At 39.8% G+C, this 12,160-nt stretch overlaps 1 protein-coding gene across 1 annotated transcript; it reads left to right on the top strand.

The window, feature by feature from the left end:
- Positions 1-344: 344 nt before the first annotated feature.
- Positions 345-1,274, top strand: LOC108397319 (olfactory receptor 1A1). The gene has a single exon (XM_037022719.1). It carries the CDS (start codon positions 345-347, stop codon positions 1,272-1,274), a length of 930 nt encoding a protein of 309 aa, XP_036878614.1.
- Positions 1,275-12,160: the final 10,886 nt, after the last annotated feature.

Genomic DNA, 12,160 nt, shown 5'->3' on the forward strand with positions numbered 1-12,160 from the left:
TTAAAAATATAACTTTCCCAGCATTTATAATTTTCCCAATAGGCATAACAAAGTAGGATATGCATCATGAAAGTTAACAATTTGTTCATTGATTAAATTCTAGGTGTTTGGTTGGTGGTTCTGAGAAGGGGAGGGATATGCTGAATCACAGATAGCTCTGTTCTCAGACGTGAGTGTCCGGGGCTAACTACAGTTAGTCCCACTGATTAACATTTCCCCCAAAATGTTGGCTATCTCTGGATTTGGAAAACTCCATTGTAGAGAGACTTGGTGACTTCAGTCAAAACTGCTTAGAGTGATCATTAGATACAGTAACTTCACTAATGTTTCTAAACAGAGGGGCCATGAGAGAAGAAAACCAATCTTCTATCCTGGATTTCATACTTCTGGGAATTACAGGTCGGCAAGAACAGGAAGATTTCTTCTTCATCCTCTTCCTCTTCATTTACCCCATCACACTGATAGGAAACCTGCTCATCATCTTGGCCATTCATGCTGACATTCGCCTCCACAACCCCATGTATTTTCTCCTTGCCAACCTCTCCTTTGTTGACATCTTCTTCTCCTCTGTAACCATCCCCAAGACACTGGCCAACCACATGTTAGGCAACAAAGCCATCTCCTTTGGGGGATGCCTGACACAGATGTATTTCATGATTGCCTTGGGTAACACAGACAGCTATATCTTGGCTGTGATGGCATATGACCGTGCTGTGGCCATCAGCCGCCCACTTCATTACTCAACAGTTATGAGCCCAAGGACTTGTGTCCTGCTAGTTGTTGGGTCTTGGGTGGTTGGAAACACCAATGCGCTCCCCCACACCCTGCTCACGGCTCATCTGTCTTTCTGTGGAAACCAGGAAGTGGCCAATTTCTACTGTGACATTACCCCTTTACTCAAGCTCTCCTGTTCTGACATCCAGTTTAACGTGAAGATGATGTACCTAGGGGTTGGTGTTTTCTCTGTGCCATTACTATGCATCATCGTCTCCTATGTTCAGGTCTTTTCCACAGTCTTAAGGGTTCCATCCACCAAGGGTGTGCTCAAGGCCTTGTCCACCTGTGGGTCCCACCTCACAGTTGTTTCTTTGTATTATGGGACGGTCATGGGCATGTATTTCCGCCCTCTGACCAGTTACAGCCTAAGGGATGCAGTGATCACTGTGATGTACATCGCGGTGACCCCAATGCTAAATCCTTTCATCTACAGTCTGAGAAACCGAGACATGAAGGCTGCTCTGGGGAAACTCTTCAACAAGAGAACATCCTTATAACCAACATGAAGTCATAACCAATTTTGGAAATGCACTGGAGCCTGTAGTCACCATTTTGGATGTACTTGGAAATCCATCATTGATATCCTTCTCCAAGAAGCCATCTTTGATCTTTCCAGCTAGTAATTCTTCTTCTCTGAAATCTTGTAACAATGTATATCCACCTTATTGAAACTACCACTTTGTACATATTACTGTCCTTTTGGCAGAATGGCAGCACAATTCATATCCCAGCTAAGCTTTGGACTATCAGAATAACATTAAGAAGGTCTGAAGCTTGGTTTCCACATCTATATGTCTGTCTATCTGCCCTACCACTGTCATGGGGAATGAAGATGATAATATTCCAAGATTTGAAGGCCATAAACTTCTATTCAGGTATCAATTTTTATTGCACTACTGTGTTTGCACAGTAAAACAGAAGCTATCTTAACACATCGCTGTACCTTTCACATCTTGGTCAAGAAAATGTACCCACCATTCTTGGTGGAAAGTGGGGTGAATATATGAAAATATGTTTCTGACTTAATATTTAAAATGATAGATATAATAAGACTGGACATTATTTACCCACCATTAAAATCTTTAAAGAAATGATTTGGGTAGATATTTTTTTCTTCTTTATTAAACTAGACTGTTAGCAGAGAGCATACGATTCTCACTAAAATAACATTAATCAGTAGAGCTATTGCATTTTAAGTAATAACTATTCTGATTTAATTAACAATATAAAGTGCTGATTTAATTAATCAGCATAAAATAAATTTACAGTGACAAAAGTTTTGAGGGTCAAATAATATAAATGAAGAAAAAACAGCAATATTGAAAATTATGTGACCATGTTTCTCCAGCATGGCCCAGAGAAGATGAGCTTTGATTCTGCACATCCAAGCCTGATCATGTAGGTGTCATTCCCCAAACAAAGATAGCTATTCCAGCAGGTCACATGATAACCACTAAGGAACACCACTACCTATGATGTCTTATTCTGTTCATGAGAAAATTATAAAGCATTTTCAAAATATTAATCATATATAAGTGACTTACCTTAAATATCATATTTCCAAACAGAATTACATTTTGAAGAGGTGGACTGAGTATATCTTAGAACAGTGTGCTACTTGTTTTATTATTTATTATTTTTAAAAACACAAATGATAATCTATATTTAAATCACATTGCTAAGAGTTTGTACATGGATGATGGGAGGTGATGTTATTCACCTCTTAATGCTTTCTGGGTCTCTAAAACTCCAAGGATAAAAACTATCCCAGTTGTCTTCTTAACCAAAAATAATTTTGACTAAGTGCATATGAATCTGTGAATGAACAACCAAATTATGGAGGGAATGTCATGCAGAAAATTTGCAAAGTTAGTCAGACAAGATGCTAACCTAAATTTATTTTCCCCACGAGAAAGTGGAGATTTGGGATCTGCTGTGTTCACTGCTGTATCTTCAGCACTTTGATAGTACTGACATCTAGTAACCACTTAATAAATTTGTAGTAAATGAATAAGTGAATCCTGCAATATTATGTTTAAATAATGAATGCAAGAAGGTTAATTTTGCTGATATGGATGAACTCAAGAAGACCAAATGGTATATTTCAAATATTTCCCACAATGAAATATTAAGTGCCAAGGAGGGTAGTATAAAAGAGCTGAGGACGTAGACTCCATGCCACTTAATGCTCTATCAGTCTCACATTATCCCTATTTTAATTTCAACAAGAGATGATGACCTCCTCTACTGTGTTTCCTATAATAATAATAATAATAAAAAAATCGATGTGTATGTTTATAATTTTAAATGCAAATAAAAATCACCACACCTCTGTGTGAAGTCATTGTCCCAGCCAACTCCATTTGATTTTGTCACACATGCTGTTGTGGAGTAATTTTAACACTACAATTTAAATTACTTCGTGTACCAATGTCCAGGGGTTGACTAAGTCTAGAAAAGACTATATAGCTGTATGTCAGTTTGGGTCAGTTCAGGTCCACATAAGACACAGAAATCACATCTGGTATTTTTAAACCAAGAGGATCTTCTAATCCATGAAAGTAGAGACATAGGTGTGTCCAGAAAGGGAGTCCAGGAGAAAATGACAGATGCTAAGGTATCCTAGAGATTATTGATTGCAGGAAGAAGTTACCCCCAGTTACTAACGGGAAAGGTGGTGCCACCAGGACCTAGGAGCTCAGAAGAGGGATGACCATATCTGCAATGCTCAGATTTCTGAGGCGAGCTGCTGAACAGCTCTCACTTGTCCTGCACCTGCTCAGGTGACCCGCCCTCTGTTCCTGAGGGTCTCAGTCCTCAGTAGGACTCCCTTTGTTGCTGTTGTGGTTCCTGCAGTGGCCATTAATCTCTGCTACTGGGCCTGGAAGTACATAAGGCATCCCAGTCTTTGTTCTAGAAATAGTTCTTCCAGTCCTTTATCCTGCAGGGGCAACATGGAATCCCTGGTAAGGAGGTCAGTCACTCCAGCCAGTAGATAAATACCTTTTTTTCCGAATGGCCCACAAAGAATTCTACAATTTGACTGAATATTAGCAACATACTAGTAACATTTTTAAATGTACATTTCAAAATATTATTATTGACAAATTTTATAAGGTTATAAACAGCTAAAGCAACAGAAACAGAAATAAAAAGAAAAACTTCCTGTAAATGGGTATATAGGCAATAAAAGTGCACTAAAAACAAAAGAAAAGCAAAGATGAGTACAGGCTTCAAAACAACTTTATGGCATAGCCACAGGAAATAACCCTCATTTACACATAAGGAACCCATATCTCTAAAAAGTGAAGTGACTTAATCAAGGCTTTTCAATTGATAAAAGGCAGGTCTGGGATTTGAGCCCATTTTATTCATGGGTTGTATTTTTTCCTTTACCTCATTGAGCATAGTAATAATAGCTGCCTTGACTCACAGACTCCAAGAAGGGACTAGTGGTTACCAAAGGGGAGTGGTGGGGAGAGCAGTTGGGGAGGGAGGGAGAAGGGGATTGTGGGTTATCATGCTTGGTGCACATGGTGTGTGGGGGGTCATGGGGAAGACAGTGTAGCTCAGAGAAGACAAATAGAGACTCTGTGGCATCTTACTACACTGATGGGCAGTGTCTGCAATGGGGCATGGGGGGGACAGATAATAAAGGTGAATGTAATAACCACATTGCTTTTCTTGTGAAACCTTCATAAGAATATATCAATGATACCTTAATTTAAAAAAAATACCTCACCCCCGAAAATAATAATAGCTGTCTTAAACTCTTTATCTGGTATTTCCAACACCTGAGTCGTCTCAGGGTTGGTCTCTACTGAATGTATTTAGATTTGAGAATGGTTCTTACCCTAATTTCTTCATATGTCTAGTCATTTTTATTTTTTCTGGGATATTGTGAATATTACATTATAGAAACTATGGATCCTGTTGTATTTGCCAAAAATGGGTGCATTTGTTTACTTGTTTGTTTCTGCAGGCATATAACTTGGCTGAAATCAGACTAACTGGAAACCCTTTCTCTCGGGCAGCAGCTCACATCGCAGTTCAGTGCTTCGCTCCTCAGCTGGAATGTATTCCATGAGAGGGATTCAAGGAGCACTAAAACAAAGAAGCTGGGCTTGGAGAGCTTAAGAAACTCACTCAGGTTCACACAGCTCGAACTCAGTCCTGGGCTATCTGACTCCAGAACTTGTGACCTTTTGTGACCATGTTTTGTCTCTTTAGGTACAGAACTGAAAAAGAAAGATAAACGGATCTTTGGAGATGTTAATCTGGTCAAATTGAGAAAACATGAGTTGGGTTAAGTTCTACCTCTCCAGATCCTAAGGAAAGAGGAAATGGTATAAGAGAAAGGACTCAGCACGGATAATTTTTCTGGCTCCAACACATGCATTGCTCTATCCAATTTCTGTCCATTCCATTGTGTCAGTTGCCATTCCACTTAGGTCAATGGATCCTGAGCATCAGATACCACATGTTCTGAGCCATGTTGCTTGTCCTTATAAAGGACTGCTTCATACTTTTCCTTGTGCCCATGATAAAAAGAAAAAAATGAAACTCGATTTTTTTAGCATGAAATTATGTGGTTGTTATTTTGTTCAATAAAATTGAATGATATGCTTCAACCAGTAGATTAGTGATTTAGCAGCATATCATACCAGCATTTCTAGAACAAACAAGAAATTGTCTACAACCCCAAACAGACTCCAAGAATAACCCATATTCAGAGGTCACCCATATTCTGTGCTTCTTTATTCTCTGTATCTTTGATTAGAAGAACTTGGAGAACACGGGCTACTAAGTTACATGGCTACAGAGAAAGAAGTGACTGCATTTGCTGGGTGCCATTTCAGCTCCTACCTGCCTCACCAATCTGCTTATGCAACATCTTCAGGGATAGGATTCAGGTTGCTGGCACCTGCCATGAGAAGAAATGCCCAGCTTATTATCCCTCATCTCCCCAGACCAAGGGAGGCACAGTGCAAGTGAGGCTGCCCCAACATAGCCTCAAGCTGGCCTAGGATTACCAAGTATAGAAAAAGACAAAATGGTATGGTCATCTCTCAGCCAACACTGGTTCACCCCATCGGGCCTTTTTTATCATACTGTAGACCTCTATATGTACCTCCCTGAATGTCCCAGAAAAAAAAAATTGCAAGGCTAAGTGAAGCAACCAAAGCTTACTTATCTGGTTTGCTGATGAATAGAATGCTAGGATCCTGCCAAGAACACACAGGTTTCATGGACAGGTCCCTAACTACTCTCTCTTAGACCACTTCACTCCAGGGACACAGCACTGGAGTCCCAATCCTCTTGAGATTTGGGTACCTCACAGAATTAATTATCTTCAATTGAACTGATCTTGAGATTGATTCAACCTACAGCTAAGAATAGCAGAACCTCAATTCCAAAGGTGCTGATGAAATCACAAGAACACATCTCTCAGGGGTTCTATGAACAAGTAAAGGAGACAGACGTTAGCAGCAAATTCTGAAATAAATAGAAAAGGGACGCTGTGGGGTTGTTATTAGGCTTCACTCCGTGTTATTCATGGTACTCTGTTAAATGCAACTGCCTGGAATGACATACAGCAGCATAACCACAGTCCTGACCCAGAGCCCTCACCCCTATTCCTCAGAATGGACAAAAATTAAAAGTTTCCTAATACTGTGACAGAAAAGGAGAAGTCTGAACAGATGCAGGGATGGCAAGAACCATTATTCAACAAGTCCAGAGCATGAAGCAAATTTCCTTTTGATGCCTTTAAAAGGAGTTCCCACAGCCTTCCCTGATGCACAGTGGGAGAGATGTATGCGAAGCATAGGGAAGCCTGTCAGTAACACCTAGACTGGCAAGAACAGCCAGGTAAGGACCAGGACAGAGGGTACACGACTCAATTTTCCTTGCTTTTTCTCCCTCTTTCTCCTCTGTTCATCACACCCTATGATCAGCTGGAAGCCTACCCTTCACAGTCCTGTAACTACAATGGTGATACTGTGCTTTAGTGACCAAAAGGGACAGAAAGCAGGTCCCTAAAGTGTTAGGGACAATACGGATCACTGTCTATAAGGAGAACAGAGCACAGGATTCAGCAGTGACTTCTCTCTAAGTGCTACCATGATAATCCCTTTCACTCAGTGTGCAGCTTCTGCAGGAGACGCACATGCCCGCACACACTCATACACATCACACACACACATACACACATGCCACACACCACATTAAGGCGTTCAGAGGATGTGGCTACAGCCAAACAAGTTTCTCTGCTACTCACGGAATCTCCAGCAAAGAGAGGCTGCATTTGTCCTTTGTTTTATACATTTTATACATTTTTACACATTTTAAATATCTTATGAACCCATGGTTTAGTGTCGGATGTGGTTTCCTTAACTAAAAGATTTATTTTGCAGTAAATAGTATATTTACATGGTTCCGACTTGAAACTGTGCTGTTTAAAGGTACAAGTGAAAATTTCCTACCCATTTCTGGCCCTCAATCAACAAACTCCCATACCTCTAAAAGCTATTCTGTTTATTATTACCTGTTTATTCTTCCAGATATTTTTAATGAGCATGCTAACCAGTAAAATAAATATTAGTCTCGGAGGTGGGGTTAGAATGTTTATATTTGGAATCAACATGGGAATAGGAGTTTCAGACATGTCTGGATCACTCCAGTCACCACCACGTCAATCCCACTGCTGTTACATTTTTTGTTTTTTATTTTTATTTTTTTGGTATCACTAATCTACAATTACATGAGGAACATTATGTTTACTAGACTCCCCCATCACCAAGTCCCCCCCACATACCCCAATACGGTCACTGTCCATCAGCATAGTAAGATGCTGTAGAATCATTACTTGTCTTCTCTGTATTGTACAGCCCTCACCATGCCCTCCCCCTTCATTATGTCTGCTAATAGTAATGACGCCCCCCCCATATTTTTCCCCTTATCCCTCCCTTCCCACCCATCCTCCCCAGTTCCTTTCCCTTTGGTAACTGTTAGTCCATTCTTGGGTTCCGTGAGTCTGCTGCTGTTTTGTTCCTTCAGTTTTTTTTTTTGTTCTTATATTCCACAGATGAATGAAATCATTTGGTACTTGTCTTTTTCCACCTGGCTTATTTCACTGAGCATAATACCCTCTAGCTTCATCCATGTTGTTGCAAATGGTAGGATTTGTTTTCTTCTTATGGCTGAATGATGTTCCATTGTGTAAATGTACCACATCTTCTTTACCCATCCACCTACTGATGGACACTTAGGTTGCTTCCATTTCTTGGCTATTGTAAATAGTTCTGTGATAAACATAGGAGTGCATCTGTCTTTTTCAAACTGGGCTGCTGCATTCTTAGGGTAAATTCCTAGGAGTGGTATTCCTGGGTCAAATGGTATTTCTATTTTGAGTTTTTTGAGGAACCTCAAAACTGCTTTCCACAATGGTTGAACTAATTTACATTCCTACCAGCAGTGTAGGAGGGTTCCCTTTTATCCACTTGCCAACATTTGTTGTTGTTTGTTTTTTGGATGTTGGCCATTCTTATTGGTGTGAGGTGATATCTCATTGTGGTTTTAATGTGCATTATTCTGATGATTAGAGATGTGGAGCATCTTCTCATGTGTCTGTTGGCCATCTGAATTTCTTCTTTGGAGAAGTGTCTGTTCAGATCCTCTGCCCAATTTTCTAATTGGATTATTTGCTTTTTGTTTGTTGAGGTGTGTGAACTCTTTATATATTTTGGATGTCAATGCTTTATCAGATCTGTCACCTATGAATATATTCTCCCATACTGTAGGATGCTTTTTTGTTCTATTGGTGGTGTCCTTTGCTGTACAGAAGCTTTTCAGCTTGGTATAGTCCCACTTGTTCATTTTTGCTTTTGTTTCCCTTGCCCGGGAAGATATGTTCATGAAGAAGTTGCTAATGTTTATGTCCAAGAGATTTTTGCCTATGTTTTTTTCTAAGAGTTTTATGGTTTCATGACTTACATTCAGGTCTTTGATCCATTTCGAATTTACTTTTGTGTATGGAGTTAGACAATGATCCAGTTTCATTCTCTTACATGTAGCTGTCCAGTTTTGCCAACACCAGCTATTGAAGAGGCTGTCATTTCCCCATTGTATGTCCATGGCTTCTTTACCATATATTAATTGACCATATATTTTTGGGTTAATGTCTGGAGTCTCTATTCTGTTCCACTGGTCTGTGGCTCTGTTCTTGTGCCAGTACCAAATTCTCTTGATTACTGTGGCTTTGTAGTAGAGCTTGAAGTTGGGAAGCGAAATCTCCCCTGCTTTATTCTTCCTTCTCAGGATTGCTTTGGCTATTCAGGGTCTTTTGTGGTTCCATATGAATTTTAAAACTATTTGTTCCAGTTCATTGAAGAATACTGTTGGTATTTTGATAGTGATTGCATTGAATTGGTAGATTGCTTTAGTCAGGATGGCCATTTTGACAATATTAATTCTTCCCAGCCAAGAGCATGGGATGAGTTTCCATTTGTTAGTGTCCTCTTTAATTTCTCTTGAGTGTTTTGTAGTTTTCAGGGTATAGGTATTTCACTTCCTTGGTTAGGTTTATTCCTAGGTATTTTATTCTTTTTGATGCAATTGTGAATGGAATTATTTTCCTGATTTATCTTTCTGCTAGTTCATCATTAGTGTATAGGAATGCAACAGATTTCTGTGTATTAATTTTGTATCCTGCAACTTTGCTGAATTCAGATATTAGTTCTAGTAGTTTTGGAGTGGAGTCCTTTGGGTTTTTTATGTACAATATCATGTCATCTGCAAACAGGGGCAGTTTGACTTCTTCTTTACTTATCTGGATGCCTTGTATTTCTTTGTTTTGTCTGATTGCCATGGCTAGGACCTCCAGTACTATGTTGAATAACAGTGGGGAGAGTGGGCATCCCTGTCTTGTTCCCAATCTTAGAGGAAATGCTTTCAGTTTCTCACTGTTAAGTATGATGTTGGCTGTGGGTTTGTCATATATGGCCTTTATTATGTTGAGGTACTTGCCCTCTATGCCCATTTTGTTGAGAGTTTTTATCATGAATGGATGTTGAATTTTATCGAATGCTTTTTCAGCATCTATGGAGATGATCATGTGGTTTTTGTCCTTATTTTTGTTTATGTGGTGGATGATGTTGATGGATTTTCAAATGCTGTACCATCCTTGCATCCCCTGAGGTGAATCCCAGTTGATCATGGTGTATGATCCTCTTGATGTATTTTTGGATTCGGTTTGTTAAGATTTTGTTGAGTATTTTTGCATGTATGTTCATCAGGGATATTGTTCTGTAATTTTCTTGTTTGGTGGGTTCTTTGCCTGGTTTTGGTATTAGAGTGATGCTGACTTCATAGAATGAGTTTGGAAGTATTCCCTCCTCTTCTACTTTTTGGAAAAGTTTATGGAGAATGGGTATTATGTCTTCTCTAAATGTCTGATAAAATTCAGCAGTGAATCCATCTGGTCCAGGAGTTTTGTTCTTTGCTGTTACCTTTTAACTTTTACTTCTCTCCCCCTGGATGTTTCTGTCCTTCTCAGTGAAGAACACAGGTTCTCTAAATTTCATTTCAGTTTTCAAATTTGAATCTGAGTCTAGAAAGCATCCAAGTTCACCAAAGTCTATAAATAATCAATCAAGCACTGAAAATTTGTGATAAAACAGCACACAACTAATATAAATGGAAGAACAAATTCATTTTAAATTTTGTCATATTTTAGAACAAGCCTAGAAAAATACCCACTGACCCCAGGGGAAAAGGAAAGACAACACATTGAATGTTTTTATATTTGAGTGAAGTGCCAGCAAGTAATGGCCTAAGAGTCTGGGCTGAACTGTAGCAAACGGGGCAAGAAAACAGGAAGTAAGTCCTCATCTGGACTTGGGGAACTAAAAGGAAAGCCGGCAGGAGATTGGGACTGAGGCTCTGTCTCTGCTTAGCCACAAATGGTCAAGAGACAGGACTAAGGAGAGTGGAGCTCCTGGGCCTTTTCAATTTGCTGTAAGTGAATGAGAGGCCTCCATCCTAGGTGAGGGAGAGGTGTGGGTCAGCTGTGGGCAGTGCAAAAAGCAACAGCTGTTGAGGCCAGGAAGCCCCGAAGGGACGGTGCTCACCAAGGACATGGGGAGAGGTCAACCTATGCAGAACAAATACGCACAGAGCCCCACTAATTCACCACCACATCCAGAGCTCTGTCTCGGGGGCATGGGAAACACAGAGGCTAATAAACAGAGGCCCCGAGCAGTGCAGACTCCGGAGAGAGAGTACAGGAAACTCCAGCTACTAAGATCCCATTTTGGCCAATTGCACACAAGCAAGGAACCATGGAGACTTCAGCTGTTGACACACAAAGTGTGATGATGTCAGGAGGCCGTGTTGGGGATGAAAAGGGCACAGGTCTTGCAGTGAAACAACTGAGGCTACATCCAGGCTCTGGCCGTGCTGGATGTGACTTAAGGGTTAGTGGTTATCTAGTCTTTTTTCTATTATGGGTGTTATTTGCTTATTAAATCAAATTATTACTTATATCTTCAAGAATATCAATTCTTCCTATATGTTGAATTAGCTTCCCACATTTTTGCTTACCTTTTTACTTTGTGTGTGTAATCTTTTTCTTTAAAAGGAGAATTTTTACACTTAATTTGACTGAACAATTTTCTTTTCCTTTATTGTTGTTTCCTATTTTTTGCTTTGAAAAAGCCACCCTTGTCCTGCGATCAAGCAACTATTTTGCAGTATTTCCTTCTCATTGTTTTACAGTTATGCTTGTCAATATAATGCTTTAGCATTGTGAAATTTATTCTGTAAACACTGTGAGCCATAAATCTAAACTAATTTTCCCCAAAGAGTTACCCAGCTTGTCCCAGACCATTTGTTCACTCTCTCATCCCTTGCCAACTGGTTGGCAAAGCCACCTTTAACAGAACAAAATCTGATGCACACTGTGCTCTGTTTCTGGGCTTCTTATTTTTTTTCCTTTAATGGATTTTTTAATGAGGAAGGGCAGCCTCATGCAACATGTCCTAGGGTGTCTCACACAAGGGGAAAATAGTTTGGTTAGAAACCTATGGTCAGTGAGAGAATAAGACACAAGAGGCACTATTGTCTGGTGAATGGCAAGTTCAGCGGGTGCGATCAGGGCTGACAGATTCATAGGACAGGGTTAACTTCAGAGAGAATTTAAGAAACTCTTCCATTCCCACAATTTCACCTACAAAGAGTGTGTTAGCTTTGCCTGACATCCTCCTTATGCCTCTGTAACCATAATGTTTCCCACAGATTCCTATGGCCAGGACTTGATTAATTATTTCTGTTCTTCCCATTAATTCTATTCTTTAAGGGTTTTTTTATTCACCTGAAAGATAAC

Source organism: Manis javanica, chromosome 4 (assembly GCF_040802235.1).
Source record: "Manis javanica isolate MJ-LG chromosome 4, MJ_LKY, whole genome shotgun sequence".
Lineage (NCBI taxonomy): Eukaryota > Metazoa > Chordata > Mammalia > Pholidota > Manidae > Manis > Manis javanica.